Genomic DNA, 16,154 nt, shown 5'->3' with positions numbered 1-16,154 from the left:
ATCAGAGAGCAGCTTCCAAAAAACGAAATTCACTCGCACGCAGTAATACCGATGTCTCACTGACGCACTGGTCTAGAAGCTGCTGTGTTTTCACTTTTGCCCAGAATAGTAATCTTCTCTTAGTTGCGAGTGAGCGCTTGTTTTTGTCGTCTTTCTGTCGTGCTTGTTCAATCGCGCTCCAAGTTCTACCAAATATGCACCAACTTGCCCAACAGTGCGCTTCTACTGAAGTACATTTCTTCAGAGTTGTTATGGCAGTTGCGGCAACAGTCTGCACACGGCCTTAGAGAACCGTCACTGGGACACGTAAGCCAGCAACGGCGGCGATTTCGGCTTGTGAGTGTTGTTGAGAGATTCCCGCACATAAGGCTTCGCCGTTATCTTCGACCAGGTCGTTTGCTAACACCACTAACGAAGATGCAGCCAAACGGCATCTTTTCACACACTTCTGCTGTTGAAATGCTGTTACACGCGTTATCTTTGATTTGATTCGGAACGATGCAGTCGCGCGCATCGGCAGATCAGGGAGGCCATGCTAAGCCTACCAGATTTGACCGACTAAAACGCATAAGCAACGAAATGGCGGCGCCCTTGAACTGCCGCCGTGTAAACAAATATCGCGTAGCGCGAACAGGCCAATGATCATGGTGGCGGCATGGAACAATCACAGAAAAGAGCGCCGTACTCTGTGCCCTTATCCAGTGGCACCAGCCGAGCGCAAGCGACAAGCCTGCCGAGACGACGAGAAACATTTCATACCCTCCTCCATCACCATTTGTAGGGGTTTACAACAGCTTTGCTGGACATTCACTTTCGCAAGGCAGGATTGCGACCAAGTTTCTCCGCTTGCGTGCGTGTGTGCTTGTGTGTGCGCGCGGAGGATTACAGCGTTGGTGTTGAGAGGTGCTATATGCAGTGCGGGTAGAGCCCTGGCTCCACTGTTTTCAAGGCGGGAATCACTGCCACTGTGTTGCTACGAATCCATTAAAGAAGTAACCGAAATAAAGACTCGTCGCAGCTAAACATCAGGTCAAGCGTCACGACTCTTTTTGTTTTGTCGGGTTCGACAGCAGGTCGGAATTTACAAAGCGTGGCACAAACATCACAATTTCTGAGCGTTGGCGTTGCCTCGGAGGTTAAGCTTTTGCCGGCATAAATGGCCGCCATCTGCTATTGCAATTGTCATAAATTGCCCTATGACAGCTGAACCTGTAATACTTTCCCCGGACGTAAATGTTTTGCTACTTTCCCTACAGCATAACGGCATTTATTGTAGAGCACGCGTTAAAGGGCGATCGTGATCATGGCATAGACAGTATAAATAGCCTGTGTCTCTTACATAGCAGCCCTTTCTGGAAAAGTCCAGGAAGCGAAAGTTAATTTGTCTTGGTTCATGGATTTCTCGCCGCCTTGAAAAAGGATTTTACTTTCATCACAACACTCAGAAAATGAAACTAGCCGTTGTTGAACTGGTTTCGCGGCGTCCTGATATCGAGAAAAGAAACCGCTGTAGGCGCTAAGCATATGATGCGCCTTGCACATATCCACCGCAAGACTGGAACGGCTGCATGAACGTGGGAGAGGCACCAGTCCGTTCCCACTTAGGTACAATCTGTGCACTTCCTGTACGCACCCAGCACCGTCAACTGCCAAGAAAACTCCGCTGTTCTGCCTCAATAGTCTAGGGGGCAGAACCGCGGATTTCGCGCCAATGCCATGGGTCCCAGCCCCAACAGTGCTAAAATCTTTTAATGCCCGCGTACTTTTGCTGCAAAATGTACTCCTAGCTTAATTATAGGCATTATTTTCATAAAATAAGGGTGGTTTGGTATCCTTTGGGTTTCTCCAGGAGCAGAGCGCGGCATATCAAGAAGTTTAACTAATTTACTGCATATCACCGGAAGTGCGGGCAGTGTACCTATCTGGGAACGGAATATCGCATGGGAGAGTCCTTTGTAGTAACAAAGTGGACACAAACAGGCTAACGATGATGATGATACCTTAGAGGAGGAGTGGCCAAGAATGTGTCATTGGAGTGCGTCTGGACCTCTGACGCGTGACAAGCTGATGTGTGTGCCGCGACGTTGTTGTTGCGAGCTTAGATGAAAAGGAAGAAAGGAAGCCTGTGTCCAGCGGGAAAGGAGGAGGAAGAAGCACCACTGCTGACGACGGAGCACAACGCGAGCTTTCGTTTTCTACCACCTGCTCGTGGCGTGTCTCCCTGCCTCTTGAGTTACCGCATACGCTCCATGTTGCACACACAAAACTATACCTGCGTCACCGCCCGTTAGCCTGCTCTCTCGCGACTAATCCAGAACAAAAATTAACGTACGGTTCTTGCGGTGGGCGGTGGATCGTTAGGAATGCATCATAAGCGATGTCCTAATGGTCTATGTGTGTATTGTATCTCCGGAAATATTTCTTTTAGAGAGAGAGAGAGAGAGAGAGAGAGAGAGAGAGAGACAGACAGACAGAGAATAAAGACAGTGGAGAGTAGCGAACCAACGAAAAGAACAAAAAATATGGGCCTGCCTGAGCAAGAGTCAGGAATATCGGGGTACGTCTATGCGGAACAGTGTGCTCCACAATCTTCAGAGGTGACTGGACGGATGCTGTGTACCGCCGTCCACTTCTCCTCCCCTGGCAATATGTTGACATTTATTTTTTATATCAAATGGGCGAACCTTAACAGTTTTTACAGCCCCCGGTGCACAGGGCATTATAAAAATAAATGAGTGTACTTAATTTTTTCCTAAAGTAACCGCTTCTTCGTCTGCGCTCAGACTTTGCATGAAAGCATTTTGGGGTCTATTTCGTTTAACACCAAGAATGGCAACAGAACTCGCATGATTATTAAGAAAACAAATTTCACGTAAGGGGGAGCTGGCGGCCATCTTAGATGCCATTACCAACTGGGAATGGTGGCGCCATGGGATATTCAGATCTAGGCGACAAATTTTTGATCTGCCGCAGAACTGGATTCTTCCTAACCATAAAGTGGCATCACGCGTTTTGTTCTGAATCCATATGATCATGCAAATTTCATTAACCAGGGCAGGTTCAAATTGCCTTTAATCATAATGTGAGTACAGCGTTCGTGTTGTGTTGGGCAATTTTGTAGAGGCGACCGGTGATGCTGCCTAGATTGAGCTAAGCAGTAGTGCAGGGCACGGTGTAAAAATATTTTTTACACCGTTGTGGAGGGTGAAGGTAGAGGAGGGGGTGTTGGCGAAGTAAGAAGCTATAGAGCTGGTTACACCATATAGATTCGCCGAACTTAAAACTAGATATTAGTGTGTGTTGTTCTTCCTGTAATCACAGAACTGCTATATACTTTACAATGCTCGTCATAATTTGATGGTAATACCGACGTGTACGACAGCAGGGCAGAACAGTTTGTTTTCGTTGTTAGTTGAGCATATCACCAATTATATGCGAATGTACCTGCTATTACAGTCGGGAACCATAATATTGACACGGATAATTCGATTTTACCACCTAATTTAACGAAAGTCAATTAAGCCAAAAGGATTTAAACCTATGTGTATCAGTGTTCTGACTTATACAAGTAAGTTTTTACGCTTTATTCGGCCGGGAGTTTCGAGACAGGAATTTTTTTCTAAACAGCAAAAATGTCGCGAATTTGTCCTGTTCATAAGAGCAGCTGTGAAAAAGATTTTACACGCCAATCTCAATTCTACCAGTTTTATCTAAAGTCTTCACACGTTCCATAAACAAACCACTAGAAATTTTTTTCAGTAAATACAATATTACAAGCAACGTGCTGTCCGGTTTTCAAAAAGATAAATCCTCGGAAGCCACTTTACTTAGTGTCAGGCATCACATAATACATAATTTTAAAAGCAGGTTATATACTCTCGGATTATTCGTGCACTTACGTAAAGTGTTCGACTCTGTATGCCTTGATGTTACTTTGTCGAAACTTGAGAAAAATGATGTACATGGTGTGGTCCTGAAGTTAATAAAGAGCTACCTCACCAATCGATGTCAGTACGATAGTGCATGCGATGACAGGTCAAATCAAATTGAAGAGGAAAAATGCGTACCACCGGGCTTTATCCTTGGACCCTTGTTATTTTTAATGTTCGTAAGCGACGATTGCGTTATACCTCATGCACCTTGAGTAATTATGAACGCTGGTGATACAATCGTTTTCTTTACGGCGCGCACTCTTCCAAAAGCGGAGCTGTTTAGGGGATGGGAATGCGCGACGATGATGCCCACCACGCCAGGCGAACGATGCCCGTCACGCCAGGTGAAGGTACCCCGCTGGGCGACAGATGGCGCTACCGCCTTGACGGCCGTCCAGTGAAGATCTTGGCGCGCGGCGCACGTACACCGCCCTATATATGCACCGAAAACTGCCAGACCTCCATGGGTGAGCTTCCAGTGCGACATACCGCGGCGAGTGGTGCTCTGAGCGACCCCAGCCCCTGCGCGAGGTGGCTGCTAGCATGCTGAAGTCGCCAAATACCACTGCCTTAGTCAAACAGAAAGGTTGCCACGGCCGTCCGGTGCGTGATCTCGGCTTGTGTGCCAAGAACCAGACGCTCCTAGGTCAGCTTCGAGTACGTACATACTGCGGCGACTGGCGTTGTGAGTGACCCCAGCCTCTGCGTGAGGTGACCGCCAGCAGGTTTCACGGGCGTGGAACTGGCTTTAATTTTTTCTTGGAAAGTACTGCTGGTACTTTTGTTGTTGTTGTTTCCTTGTGCTCCTTCCAATATGACTTATTGACAACAATAAAAATTGCCACCGACCAAGAATGTTTTTACTGTCATGCGTTTTCCCGACCAGACGGGCTTCCGTCCAAACCTCAATTTTAATATGACTTATTAATTCAATGTCAAGTACAAGTAACCGCCCCATCTCCTCCAGATGCAAAGCTAGCGTTTTCATACACTAATATCAAAAGTGCTCTGTCTAAAAGTGCTGAGGTCTGTTCGCTAATCGACGCATGTTCATCATCTATCATCGCATAGACAGAAACATGGCTCAGCGGTAGTGTTTCCGATAGTAATATTATTGTCAGTCAGACGGATTAGAAGTTCATTCGCTGTAATAGAAAGGATCAAAGCGACGATAGTGTGCTCATTGCAATTTGTAAAGAAAACATTGCATTACTCATCGTTGTTAACTTATTTCTCGAATGTGTGTTTGTCTCGCTAATCTAATTGATGGTGTTTTTTGTCACCCCCTGACACAAATGCAACGTTCGAAAGTGAATTTCGTTGCATTGTTGGTGAAATACACGCACGGTTTCCCGATTTTATTTCCCTCGGCGCACCATCTATTTCTCTCAGCGATAACGAAGTAGGTTTCCTAGAATATTGAGTGGCGATAATACAAAAGCAGAAAAAGGTAAGTGCACATAGCTTTTTACGCGAAAGTGTTTTATGGCTGTGTACACAGACCTCACCGATGTCATAGCAGCGGAAGCTGCTGTATTTATCCATACGCCGCCTAAGTGGAACGCCGCTCAGCTTGTGGAACGCCGCCATTGCGTTCCACAAGCTGAGCTCGCGGCAACGCAAGCGTCTGGCGCACACGTGGCGTGTGCGCCAGACGTGTGCGCCAAAGATGGACCAATGTGGTTGCACCTTTGCCGAAGCGACCCGCCAGCAGGAAGTCGCCCGCTAGCAGGACGTCGCTCTCCAAGCACACCCACAAGACTGCTGCCGACCCGAAAATAATGCTCCTTTGACTGTAGCGGTTGACAACCAAACGCTTCGTTGGTTGTCCTTGCTCCTTCACCAAACGCTCCTTCACCAAACGATTCGTTGACAACCCGTTCGGTTTCGATCGCATGGTTTGCGAGCGCCTGGGGTTTCAATCGGATTTACGCAATGCTCCGGCGCGTGTAATCCAGTGTCTAATGTTGGTGCGTCTAACGGTGCCATACCGACGAAATAGCGATGTTCAAGTTCATATCAATGCACAATAAATTCAAACGCTCCTGTGAAGGCACATTTCACTTTCGTGTTTTACCGATTCGTATGAAGAAGGATCAACCACATTTTTTTAATCCTGTAGAAATTGGGCGGCACCGGGATCCTAAACATGGTCATTCTGCACGCGAGGCGGATGCTCTACTTCTACTCCCCCACTGCTGCAAAAGAGAGCGGAGTGGGCCAGGGAACAAACGTGTGTTAAGGACATATAAGTAGAAATTAAGAAGAAGTGGGCGTGGGCAGGGCATGTAATGCTAAGGCAAGATAACCGTTGGTCATTAAGGGTAACAGAGTGGATCCCCAGAGAAGGCAAGCGTGGCAGGGGTGACAGACAGAAGGTTAGATGGACAGATGAGACCAAGAAGTTTGCGGGGATAACTTGGTCGCAGTTAGCACACGACCAGCATAATTGGAGATCTATGGGAGAGGCCTTTGCCCTGTAGGAGTAGATAGGCTGCTGCTAGCTGCTGATGATGATGCTAGTCCAGCGCGTGTGTTGTCTCGTCTCCCCTTTGTGTTTGCGTCGTTTATCGCTGGTTTTCATATCTGTCAAGATTTATCAACTGGCCCCACAAGCTGCACTTCCCAATTCTGTTCTTATAATATTCGGCGACTTCAACTATCCAAACATGCAATGAACTACATTATATGTTTCATCCACCGATACCCAGGAACAGGAATTTCTTGATTCTTGCCTCGAGTTTTCATTGTGCCAGCTTATCAATAACCAGCACGTTGCCCGAACACATGCGTAAACACTCTTGATCTACTTTTAACTTCTCCTCCAGACCTGTTTGCTTGACGGTCTTTCTGATTATGCCATAATTGCTGGAAACTTGAATGGTTCGCGCAACAAAATGAGAATCACTGAAAAATGTATAAGGTGTTAAACGGAGCCAACTTTCATGAAATTATTATCGAATTATCCCGCTTCAATGAAGAGTTTCTAGATAGCCATTTATTACGTAGAATTGAAGATAACTGGCAGCTTTTTAAGACTACTTTTTCTAATCTAATTGGTCAACATGTAACAGTTTTGATCATCAAAGCAAGCAATATCGCTCCTGTAGACTTAATAAAAAAAGAAGCGACTGTTCAGAATGCTGGGCAAAAATAGATTATAGGATTCATGGCATCGCTATAAAGCACATTACTGAGGAGTATCAACCGCTTTTAAAAAGTACTCGTCTCATCTATTTGAATCGAAATTTGTTGTCAATGTTAGTAAATAACCCTAGGCACTTTTGACGGACAATAAATCCCTGCAACTATCGTGATGTAACCCTCGCTGATACGAATGTTACTTCTGTTCTGGAATCCCACCGTGCTCAGTTATTAAGTGATTCTTTTGCGTCAGTTTTCAATCTTGGCAGGCGAGACCCACTGAATTTTTGCAGCCGATCACCGACCGATCGAGGCCTTTCCAACAGATTGCAATGGACCTTCTGGGCCCGTTTCACGATCCGAGAACAAGTGAATTGTAGTAGCGACAGTCTATATGGCGCACTATCGCAGAGACCGCTGCTCTTCCAAGGGGCCCGGGACTGCACAAGAAGTCCAGAAACTCTTCGTGAACCAAGTTTTACTGCGATATGGGGTCCCTTAAGTTATCACAGACCGTGGAAAGGCCTTCACTGAGGAGATAATACAAGGAGTCTTGCGCTACAGCTACACGAATCACGGAATAACCACGGTGTACCACCCACAAACGAACGGACTAACGGAACAGCTGAACAAGACGATCGCGGATATGCTCTCCATGTACGTGGACGTTGAACATAAGGTGTAGGACGAAGTACTCCCTTATGTCACGTTTGCGTACAACACAGCTATCCAGGAAAAGACGCAGAGGACACCGTTGGAGCTCGTCAACGGAGGACGGCCGCCCACAATGTTCAACGCCATGCTGCCGCACTTAGAAGACGATGACCTGCATGCCGACGTTCAATGGCACCTGCAACGTGCGGAGGAGACCCACCAGCTTGCTCGAGTTCGTACAACTGACCGGCAACTCGTGGATGCTGGATGCTACAACCTCTGCCGCCGAGACTCCGAATAGGTTGGGTCGGACGGTGACTCCTGAACATCACGACAGCGCACGCGTCCCGAATTCCTCCACGTGGTACGCCTCAAGCCTTACTACGCCACATGACGGACCTTTTATTGTTTGGCTACCTTTTTTTTAGCATCGGGTCGATGCACTATCCGAGGAACGATAATGCCGCTAACCAGGCCCTGTGTTTTGTTCTCAGCGTCTGGGCGCGCCTGATTGTCTTATCTAGGTTCGAAGCAAAGTGCTTGTTTCCCTCTCTTTCTTTTGTATGCCGCACCAGCTATCTGATTTTGTAGCTACCTTATTTGATCTATCTTATTTGTTGCCCTATGCATTTTTTGTGATTCCTGTTCCTAACTGTTGCCGTGATTGCCTTACCCATTTTAACGTGTTTTGTTAAGTGCTGGTTTATATAAGCAAAACAGTAAGTGCGCATTTGTTTAGACTAACTTAGACTACTTTCCTTTTTGTGTGTCATTGACTAAAACTTTATCTTGTACATTTCTTCTTGTTATTATTTCTATAGAAAGAATATTAGGCCTAGTAATTTATTTCTGATGATTATGGTTTTTTTACAGTTTGTGCATTTGTGCGACTAGTTATTCAGTTATTATGTTGTATGTATTATTCACCCCTATGTAATACCCTCCTGCGAGATGACCTTTAAGGGTATTCTGAATAAACATAGTACACTTCCTTTAAACGAAACTCGAAGGGGACAGTGAAATCTGTTTCATTTATTAGCAGTTTTGTTTAAAGGGACACTGAAGTGATATGTAAACATTGCGGGATTACTAGCGCAAATTGTAGTCCGGAGTCCCCAGGCAATTTTTCGACCACTCTAGGCGCGTTTACGCGATTTTATTTAGTAGAAAAACTAAATCGAAAATGCTGTCCTCCTCTCTTTACGCTCGCCCATTTTCTGTGGCGTTTTCGTGTGACGTCAGGTGGGGATGAGCTGGCAATTGGCTGCGCTACTGCACGGCTCCCCGGCCTTCAGACAGAGTCAGTCGGCCCAGCGTTTCGTCCGCCGGCCGCCGGCGGGTCGTCGCAATCAAGGAGGTTAAAAAAAATTGCTTGGTCGCAATTCGTTCGCTTAGTTGAAACGAAGCCAGTACACGTTTGTGAATGGAAGAATGTGCCTTTCTTTACTTGGTTTGTTTGTGCACTGCATCTAGCTCCAAGTCAAGGTCGCTTCACACAAGCGCTGCACAAGCGCACATGCGACGCTTCGCTGACTGGTACGCCAGTAGGAAAATATAAGGCCTCTTGAAGGCGGGAGAAGAGTCAGCGAAGTCAATATAGGTACTAAGGAAATAAAATCAACTGATATTTTTACCGTACAGCTTAAAACTAGGGCGCGGGAAGCACTTTTTTGCGCTGGGTGAACAAGCACAGCGGTCAGCAGCACGACTACGCATCTGCGAACGCTTTTACGTCTACGAAATGCAATTGCTAGACGTGAGCTACTGTGGAAACTCGGGCGACGCTTACTGCACGAGCGTAGTACAACAAATAGTCACCTAAGCTGCTTGAAATGACAAAACTAAATAAAAGTGTAAACCGGTTGTACAATATATACTCTATATTAGCGAGGCGTTCGCATCCCGCTCCGTGGCTCAGTGGTTTGGGGCGCTAGGTATGTAACCGCAAGTGTTTTGCAAGTCACGAGTTCGAATCCCCGCTGGGACGTGCTTTTTTTTTTGTAAGTTAACTTTTTTGTTTGCCGCTGATGTTTTCTATATTGAGTTCACCTTTTTTTGGGCCGCAACGTTCATGGCTACACGAACTAGTTCACAAAACGCGCGCAGGCTGGCACTGGCACGCTAGCGAGTTCTCGTTGGTGTGCTGTTGCCGTAAGCACCGACTGCTTGCAGGCAGTGGGCGCAGGCCAGAATGAACAGACCTTTGGCCTGGTGCGAACACGCTTTTTACGAACACGCTTTTTACGATACAGGCATGAGGGAGGCAAGCTCCAAATATGGGGGAAAAGCGCATGACATTTGGGCGTCTGCGGGTACGCGGAGGGCGTTCATGCACTGCGTAGGTCACGGCTAGTGAATGCTACGACTACAAGCCGTCCTCGGAGGCTTATCTTGTGCATTTTACAGCCGACAACATGGCAGAAGGGCGGTACGATGATTACTGAGATATTGAGAATGCCCATCCAACAACGCCATTGGTTATGTTTTACAGAACCGAAAGCGAAACCGAAACTTGTTTGATTGCTAACCTTGGGCATCGTCCAATCACGGCGCCCCTCCTCCCAACGTCACAGACTTAGTTGGTGCGGCCGCCGCAAACCGCGCTTGGTAGTTTTTCTTCTTTCGCGCTTTATAAAATAATTACCGATTTGTCAACCGGATAAACGATGAAAAGTGTGCTAATTTGAGCCAGTCTACGCAGTGCAAGCAAAAACGGGAGCTTGACAAATTCACTTCAGTGTCCCTTTAAGGGTGATGACTCTCAAAAATCTGCCCAAGGTGGTTTGCTTCAGCTTGGCATGGCCCTGCTTAGGATGCTCTCATGGTTCACGCAGCCCTCTTTCTGGAAGTACCACTGGGGTACTTATACTGCATAGCTTGCTTCTATAGTCGATGGTAGGGTGCTCTGGTGGTTGTCATTGTCGATCTCCTCTTCACTCTCACCACCGGGACTTCTTCAACTTCCTTTCCTTGCGGCAGGTGACAATGTTGTCATCAATAGATTCGTAGTCGTCCATTGTCACCATGCCAGTGCCGCATCTATCATCCATCAAACCAAAAGGAGCGTGCGCCTCAGCCCTGTCGGCATTCGACTCCTCTTGGCTTGTGGCCCCCTCCTTAGAGAAACCCCCATTACTGAAACATCTTTAAATTGTTGCAGATGCAACCTCATCCCACCAGTGGGCCATGATGGGGATGGCAGAAAATAAGTCTAGAGTGCGCCCCTCGTCCCTGCCCACACACAGCATCTTTCTTCTCAAGACGCGGCGACGGTAAAAACACTTAAAAATTTCGAATGACGCCCTGATCCATCGGCTGCAGCTGCGGAATTTGTAGGAAAGAACTCGAGTTGAATAGAATTCAGGCCTCGCATTTCACCGTGCATTTCAGGCCTCGCATTCCACCGTCCACAATGAAAATCCTTACACATTCCTGCTTTTTCTGGTAAACTCGGTTTACCGGAAACGTGGTAAACAAAGCTTCAAAAATTGCCTGGGTCATCCAGGCCTTCGTATTTGCGTCGTACAACACAGGAAGTCGTTTCACACATTTAAAATCGCAGAGTCTCTTCGCTTTCCCGATAACCAGGAGCTTCAGTTTGTGGGGATCCTGACGCCCGAGCCATTGCGCGACCGCTGGGTTTGTGCCATGGCGCAGCGCTTTTCCCCTCTCTCCTCGAAATTCCGGCTCGTCTCGTCCCACTGTGTAGAGCCGAGCCATCTACTCAAACTCTTGCGTGAGGTGAAGGCTGCAGCGACCGTTGTGGCGATAAAACACTGTCGCGCAGCAAGTGCTCCGCCCTTGTAGTCGAGCTAACTTCACCTCATTGGTCCGTTTGAACGATTCCCGAATCCCCCTCTCGCCGGGACGCGAAAGCGCGCCCTGCGCGGGGGTCCGTTCGGGGAGACGCTTCCAGGACTCCGAAGGCGTTGGCCGGAGGTATGTGACGCTTTCTTTACCAGCCGGCTGCAACTCTGTAGCGCCGGCGAAAGCCCACCAGCCCTTCCGGCTGCCGGCCCGTGCCTTAACTCTTTCGGGACCGCTCCTATAGGCCATCGGTCACATATGATCGATGGTTTCGCGAGCCTGCAGAATAAAAATTTTCGCTCGATGGAACACCTAGCGACATCTAGGAGATAGTTTGAAAACTATAGTTTTCTCTTTTGTGAAGTTTCTTTTTTTATCGCCAGGCGGCAACGCATCAGATATTTTATTCTGACGGGCGGTGGTTTCGAATGTAAACATACTCACGCGCGAGCGCGATAAGAGATCCGCGTCGTCTCGTCTCGCATATCTTCGCCTTCTACTGTGGATTTTGACGATGAGAGTGGCAGTGAAGAGTCGAAATGCGACTTTAGAGATCGCATTTCAGCTCAAGTGAGGATTCGGGTGTCGATCAGCCTGGAACATGAATCGCGCTCAAAGGTGGGTGTTGGTTTCGGTTTCAATTGGCTCTGGAGTAGGTATGTGCGCTCGAAATATGTTCTGGCTAGTTTATAACTGTTCGCTAGGGTGTTAACTACCTATTGTGGTGATCTCCTGCCACCAGTGCAGAAACGGATCAAGTTTTCGCCGAGCCGAGAGCCCGGCGTGTACCTGGGCGACGACGTAGCCATGGCCCTAGTGCCAAAGAAATCACACACAAAACAAAACACAAGTTACACCTAGCCGCATCAAACTTTCGTGATGAATAAACAAAGCATTGTGTTAGATTTTGTATATCCTGAAATAATTTTATTCTTTTTAATTATTCTTAGATTTACGCTTTTTTCTATCTTCTTCAGTAGTTTTTTTGCGAAGTTCTTACTTTCTGATTTTTTCATGGTGCTATCGTCAGTGGTGAAGTAAAACAGGGTATTGTATGTCAAAGAACATATAATTAGCTGCATTTTGGTATATGCTAAAGCAGGATGGTATCTTTGCTTCATGTAATAAAAATTTTTTACCGAGACCTCCCTTTTTCATCACTTTTTCCGGCGGTCCCGAAAGAGTTAAGGCTGCTCCTGTTGTCCCTATGCTTGCATATAGTAAGGCCGTACCTACCACTCGACGATCACGCCGTGCGGTACGCGCCTGTGAGCGAATGGGCCCCGTCTCCCTCGCTGCTGCGAGCCGATCTGGCTAGCACGGCGATGCGAGCGCGCACAACGTGCGCGCACCCCGGAATTTGCCCTGACCGAAGAGCCCACTGGCTTTGCGCCGACGACGCGCACACTTGCGCGTGGCGCCCCATCGGCTCTTTCACCTCAGGGGAAGTGCGTACTCGTACTTTAAAGTGTGTAACTGGGACGTCAATGTAAAATAAACGTCCTCCCTCCGTACCCTGGGCATATTCCTTTGTCGCCCCCTTCTCCACCTGCCCAACAGAGGCGGTGTTAAGTTGGCGCGACGGCGTTTCAGTATCGTGAGCGTGCTCAAATAGCTCGAACCCGCGGTGGTTCCTCACAGTGTGCATGAGTGCATGCCTTGTGCAATGCTAGGGTTATGTATTGTGAGGTAGAGAGACGACAAGTTTTTCAGACCCGTCCATATTGGCTCTCACCAGAACAGTGACGCGGTCTTTAGTGTGCTTTCCTCCTGTGCACTTCTAACCCTTAAAGCTCAAGGTCTTGGTCTGAAGAACCTTATAAAAAAGTGCTATTTTGGTCACGTTAGATATGTCGCAGGGCTCATAATTTTAGAGGATATCTTCGAGCTTCTGCTGTTGCCAGTCAGCGCAAACATTTCAGCGCACCGCCGCACTTTGATTTGATTTCTTTGCGAAACGAAATGAGAGGCTAAGACTAAAGGCGCATGTAGCCTGACGGAAGCCTCAGCCGCTCAATTCACAGTGTACGCAATAAAAGTGATGTTCACAAATTTAAACAAATTTAAACATAATAGCACAATAATAGTAGCATGAAAGCACAGTCATTAATGCATTTCTTAGGTATTATACAAGGCATAGGTCTAAAATGCACAGAAGGACCAAAATGTACACACAAACGAAGTAATTCGCTCGCGTTAAGTTTCAACGATTACAAAACGTCGTCACCGTTACGTAATAATGTCTTTTAGTTTGTAAATGTTCTTAACTTCTTCCTTTAGGAGAAGATTTAGACATATACTTCAGACACTTAATAATATATCAGTATTGCAGGCGTTTTTCTCCAGTAACATTTCTTTTACCTGTTTTTTAAACGTGGGTTCACTGGCGTCGAAGTTTAATTGTTCTCCAAATTTATTTATTATTTCAGTTCGCTGGTACAGCAAAGCCTGCTGATCATAGTTCATTCTTACTTTTGGAGTGTGCCATATTGTATGCCTGTGATGGTCGCTAGGAGATTTAATGTTAAGTTGACTCTGGCTCTTTTGTTTATGAATAATGTGCAGAACCATAATGTAATAGATTTTTTCAGCTCGAAGCATCGCGTATTAAATGAAGGACTTGTCCTCAGATTTGCGTAACGGCCGTGCATGATAATCTAAATATATGCGCAAAATTCTTTTTTGTAACACAATTAGCCTGTTATAATTTTAGTTGCGATCTCCGACACCAAAATCCCGCAGCATATTTTCGAATAAACTAGGCCATTCTATAAATTTTGTTTCAAAGAAAAAGCCTCTCTACAAAAAAAAGATTTCTCTACAGCTTCAATCACATTTCCTGTGAAAGCTGCGCCTTCCGTATCTTTTTTAGCGTTTCTGCGCATTTATATGTATGCTACCTTTCACGTGAGTAAAGCCTAAGTTGATGTCTAGCGCTCGTCCCGTTCCACGGTCACTTCTTGTGTCCCCATATAGTCCACTTTTTACCATGTCGAAGTCGTATCACAAACTAGCCCAAATTTTTGCATTAAATAGTTTTCTCAGACAGGTAAGTACTGCATCCTTCGACGGCACATCGCTGCCCGTCCTTTGAAGCCCTTGTTCTGAAGCTTGCTCCCTGTGGAAGTCGCAAAGCACAGCTATGCATTCCGGACAGCACTTGTTCAAAACATTTCTTTCAGCTTGGCCGTAGTCAACCATCCAGTTTTCAGGAATCAAGTCATTATTTCATTCCCTGAACACTTGAAGGGCTTTAGGTATGCAGGTTCCTGTCTTGAATGGTGTGAAAAAAGCATTGAAGGTCAAGCACCCACAAGACGTCTTCCCAACGAACAGAAAAAAGCGGCAATGCAGAACTTGTTTTATTAGTGGCATTGCGGCATGAAACTGACCTTATTCGGTATTTGTCATGAAAAATATCGTTGATTTTGCCCAAGAAGAGCGCCACAAACGTGAACGGGTTGCATTTCACATATCCCCCTTTTTGCCAACTTCTCCAAACACATTTAATTCGTTTTGGCCATTTAGTTTATTTCTTAGCAGAAAAAATACGGGGTGGTGCTGATGAAGTTCACTCGATGAGAACTTGCGAAATTAGGGGCGCACGACGTACTGGTGTGTGATGTGTACTCAAGCCGTCCGCTTCAGAATTCTTGAATGGTTATGCTCTGCACCTGATAAGTGGCAGTGATCAGAATGCGATTTCGTGTGATTTTATGTCTGTTGTATAAAAAATAAACAGTGCTGTCGCATTTGGTAAGCAATGTATTTACGTGCTCCAGACTCAGCCTAAAATTGAATGTGTGCAGTTTATATATAGTCTTCTTTCGAACTCCTGATGGTCTTTGTGGAAAGGCGAAAAACCTGCCTGATTGTTGCCATCTTTCATCACATCTTGTAAATATTCTTTCAATTATGGTGTCCTGTGGATCGTCATCCACATCTAGATGCATGATTTTTAGGCAGTCTAATTGAATGAGTGAGAAAAACATGCAATTTAGCCAAATAAAATAAACAAAAAAGAAAAAAAAAGGAAAATGGGTGGTACTTTTTCATTTCAGAAAGCCGTGAGTGTAATCTGCTCTGCTCGTGCGGCGAACTTTTCGTGAATTTCAGGCCGCGACCTGGTCAGCCCGCGCTTACCCTGCTTTGCGTTGGGCATTCCTACACGAGGTGGTACGGGGTGCAGGGAGCTCCACAACAGGTGCACTTGTAGGGGTAAATGCTGGGGTAGATGCGGCTTAGAATGGGGGCGTCGTGAAAGCAGCCTTCGTCAACGTTTGGATACGGGCGAGTTAGAAGCTGTAGTGGTGGTGGTTGCGAATGTCCGTGTAGCAAGAGGGAATGGGTTGGACGAAAGAGAGCATGGCCAAGTCGTCCACCCTCGACGGGAACGCCCAGAAAATAATGTCACGGGCAGCGGCGTGATCCCCATCTTTCCCTGGGATGGACGCCAGCCCCGGAGTCCTCAATATTTGATAATGCACGCACGCTCCAAGAAAATTTAGGCTGCAGGATGCGCTTTCCGTGGCAAAGCGCTGAAGCAAAGCGCCATGCAGTTCTGTTTATATTTGTTTAGGTCGAAGCAATCCCCCGCTGCGTGCACAGATGCGACGA

At 46.6% G+C, this 16,154-nt stretch overlaps 2 protein-coding genes across 5 annotated transcripts in view; both read left to right on the top strand.

Annotated features, from left to right (window-relative positions):
* LOC144178189 (alpha-tocopherol transfer protein-like) overlaps positions 1-5,711 on the top strand; it is a 19,678-nt gene extending 13,967 nt beyond the window's left edge. Inside the window, exon 6 of one of the 3 annotated variants that reach the window (XR_013323965.1) lies at positions 4,203-5,706. Coding sequence is in view for 1 of the 3 variants with exons in the window: in XM_077705829.1 (XP_077561955.1) it covers positions 4,203-4,238 (36 nt within the window). In the remaining 2 variants the exon portion in view is untranslated. The other 2 variants (XR_013323966.1, XM_077705829.1) reach the window with 2 other exon arrangements.
* The window catches only part of LOC144178197 (alpha-tocopherol transfer protein-like), a 365,130-nt gene that overhangs the window by 300,950 nt on the left and 48,026 nt on the right, over positions 1-16,154 (top strand). The window lies entirely within an intron of this gene.

The sequence above is a fragment of the Haemaphysalis longicornis genome, unplaced genomic scaffold, assembly GCF_048455015.1.
Source record: "Haemaphysalis longicornis isolate Haplotype H1 unplaced genomic scaffold, Haemaphysalis longicornis Haplotype H1 scaffold_4, whole genome shotgun sequence".
In the NCBI taxonomy this organism is placed as follows: Eukaryota; Metazoa; Arthropoda; class Arachnida; order Ixodida; family Ixodidae; genus Haemaphysalis; species Haemaphysalis longicornis.
The sequence above is the reverse complement of the archived record's forward strand: the minus strand, read 5'-3'. Positions and strand labels throughout refer to the sequence as shown.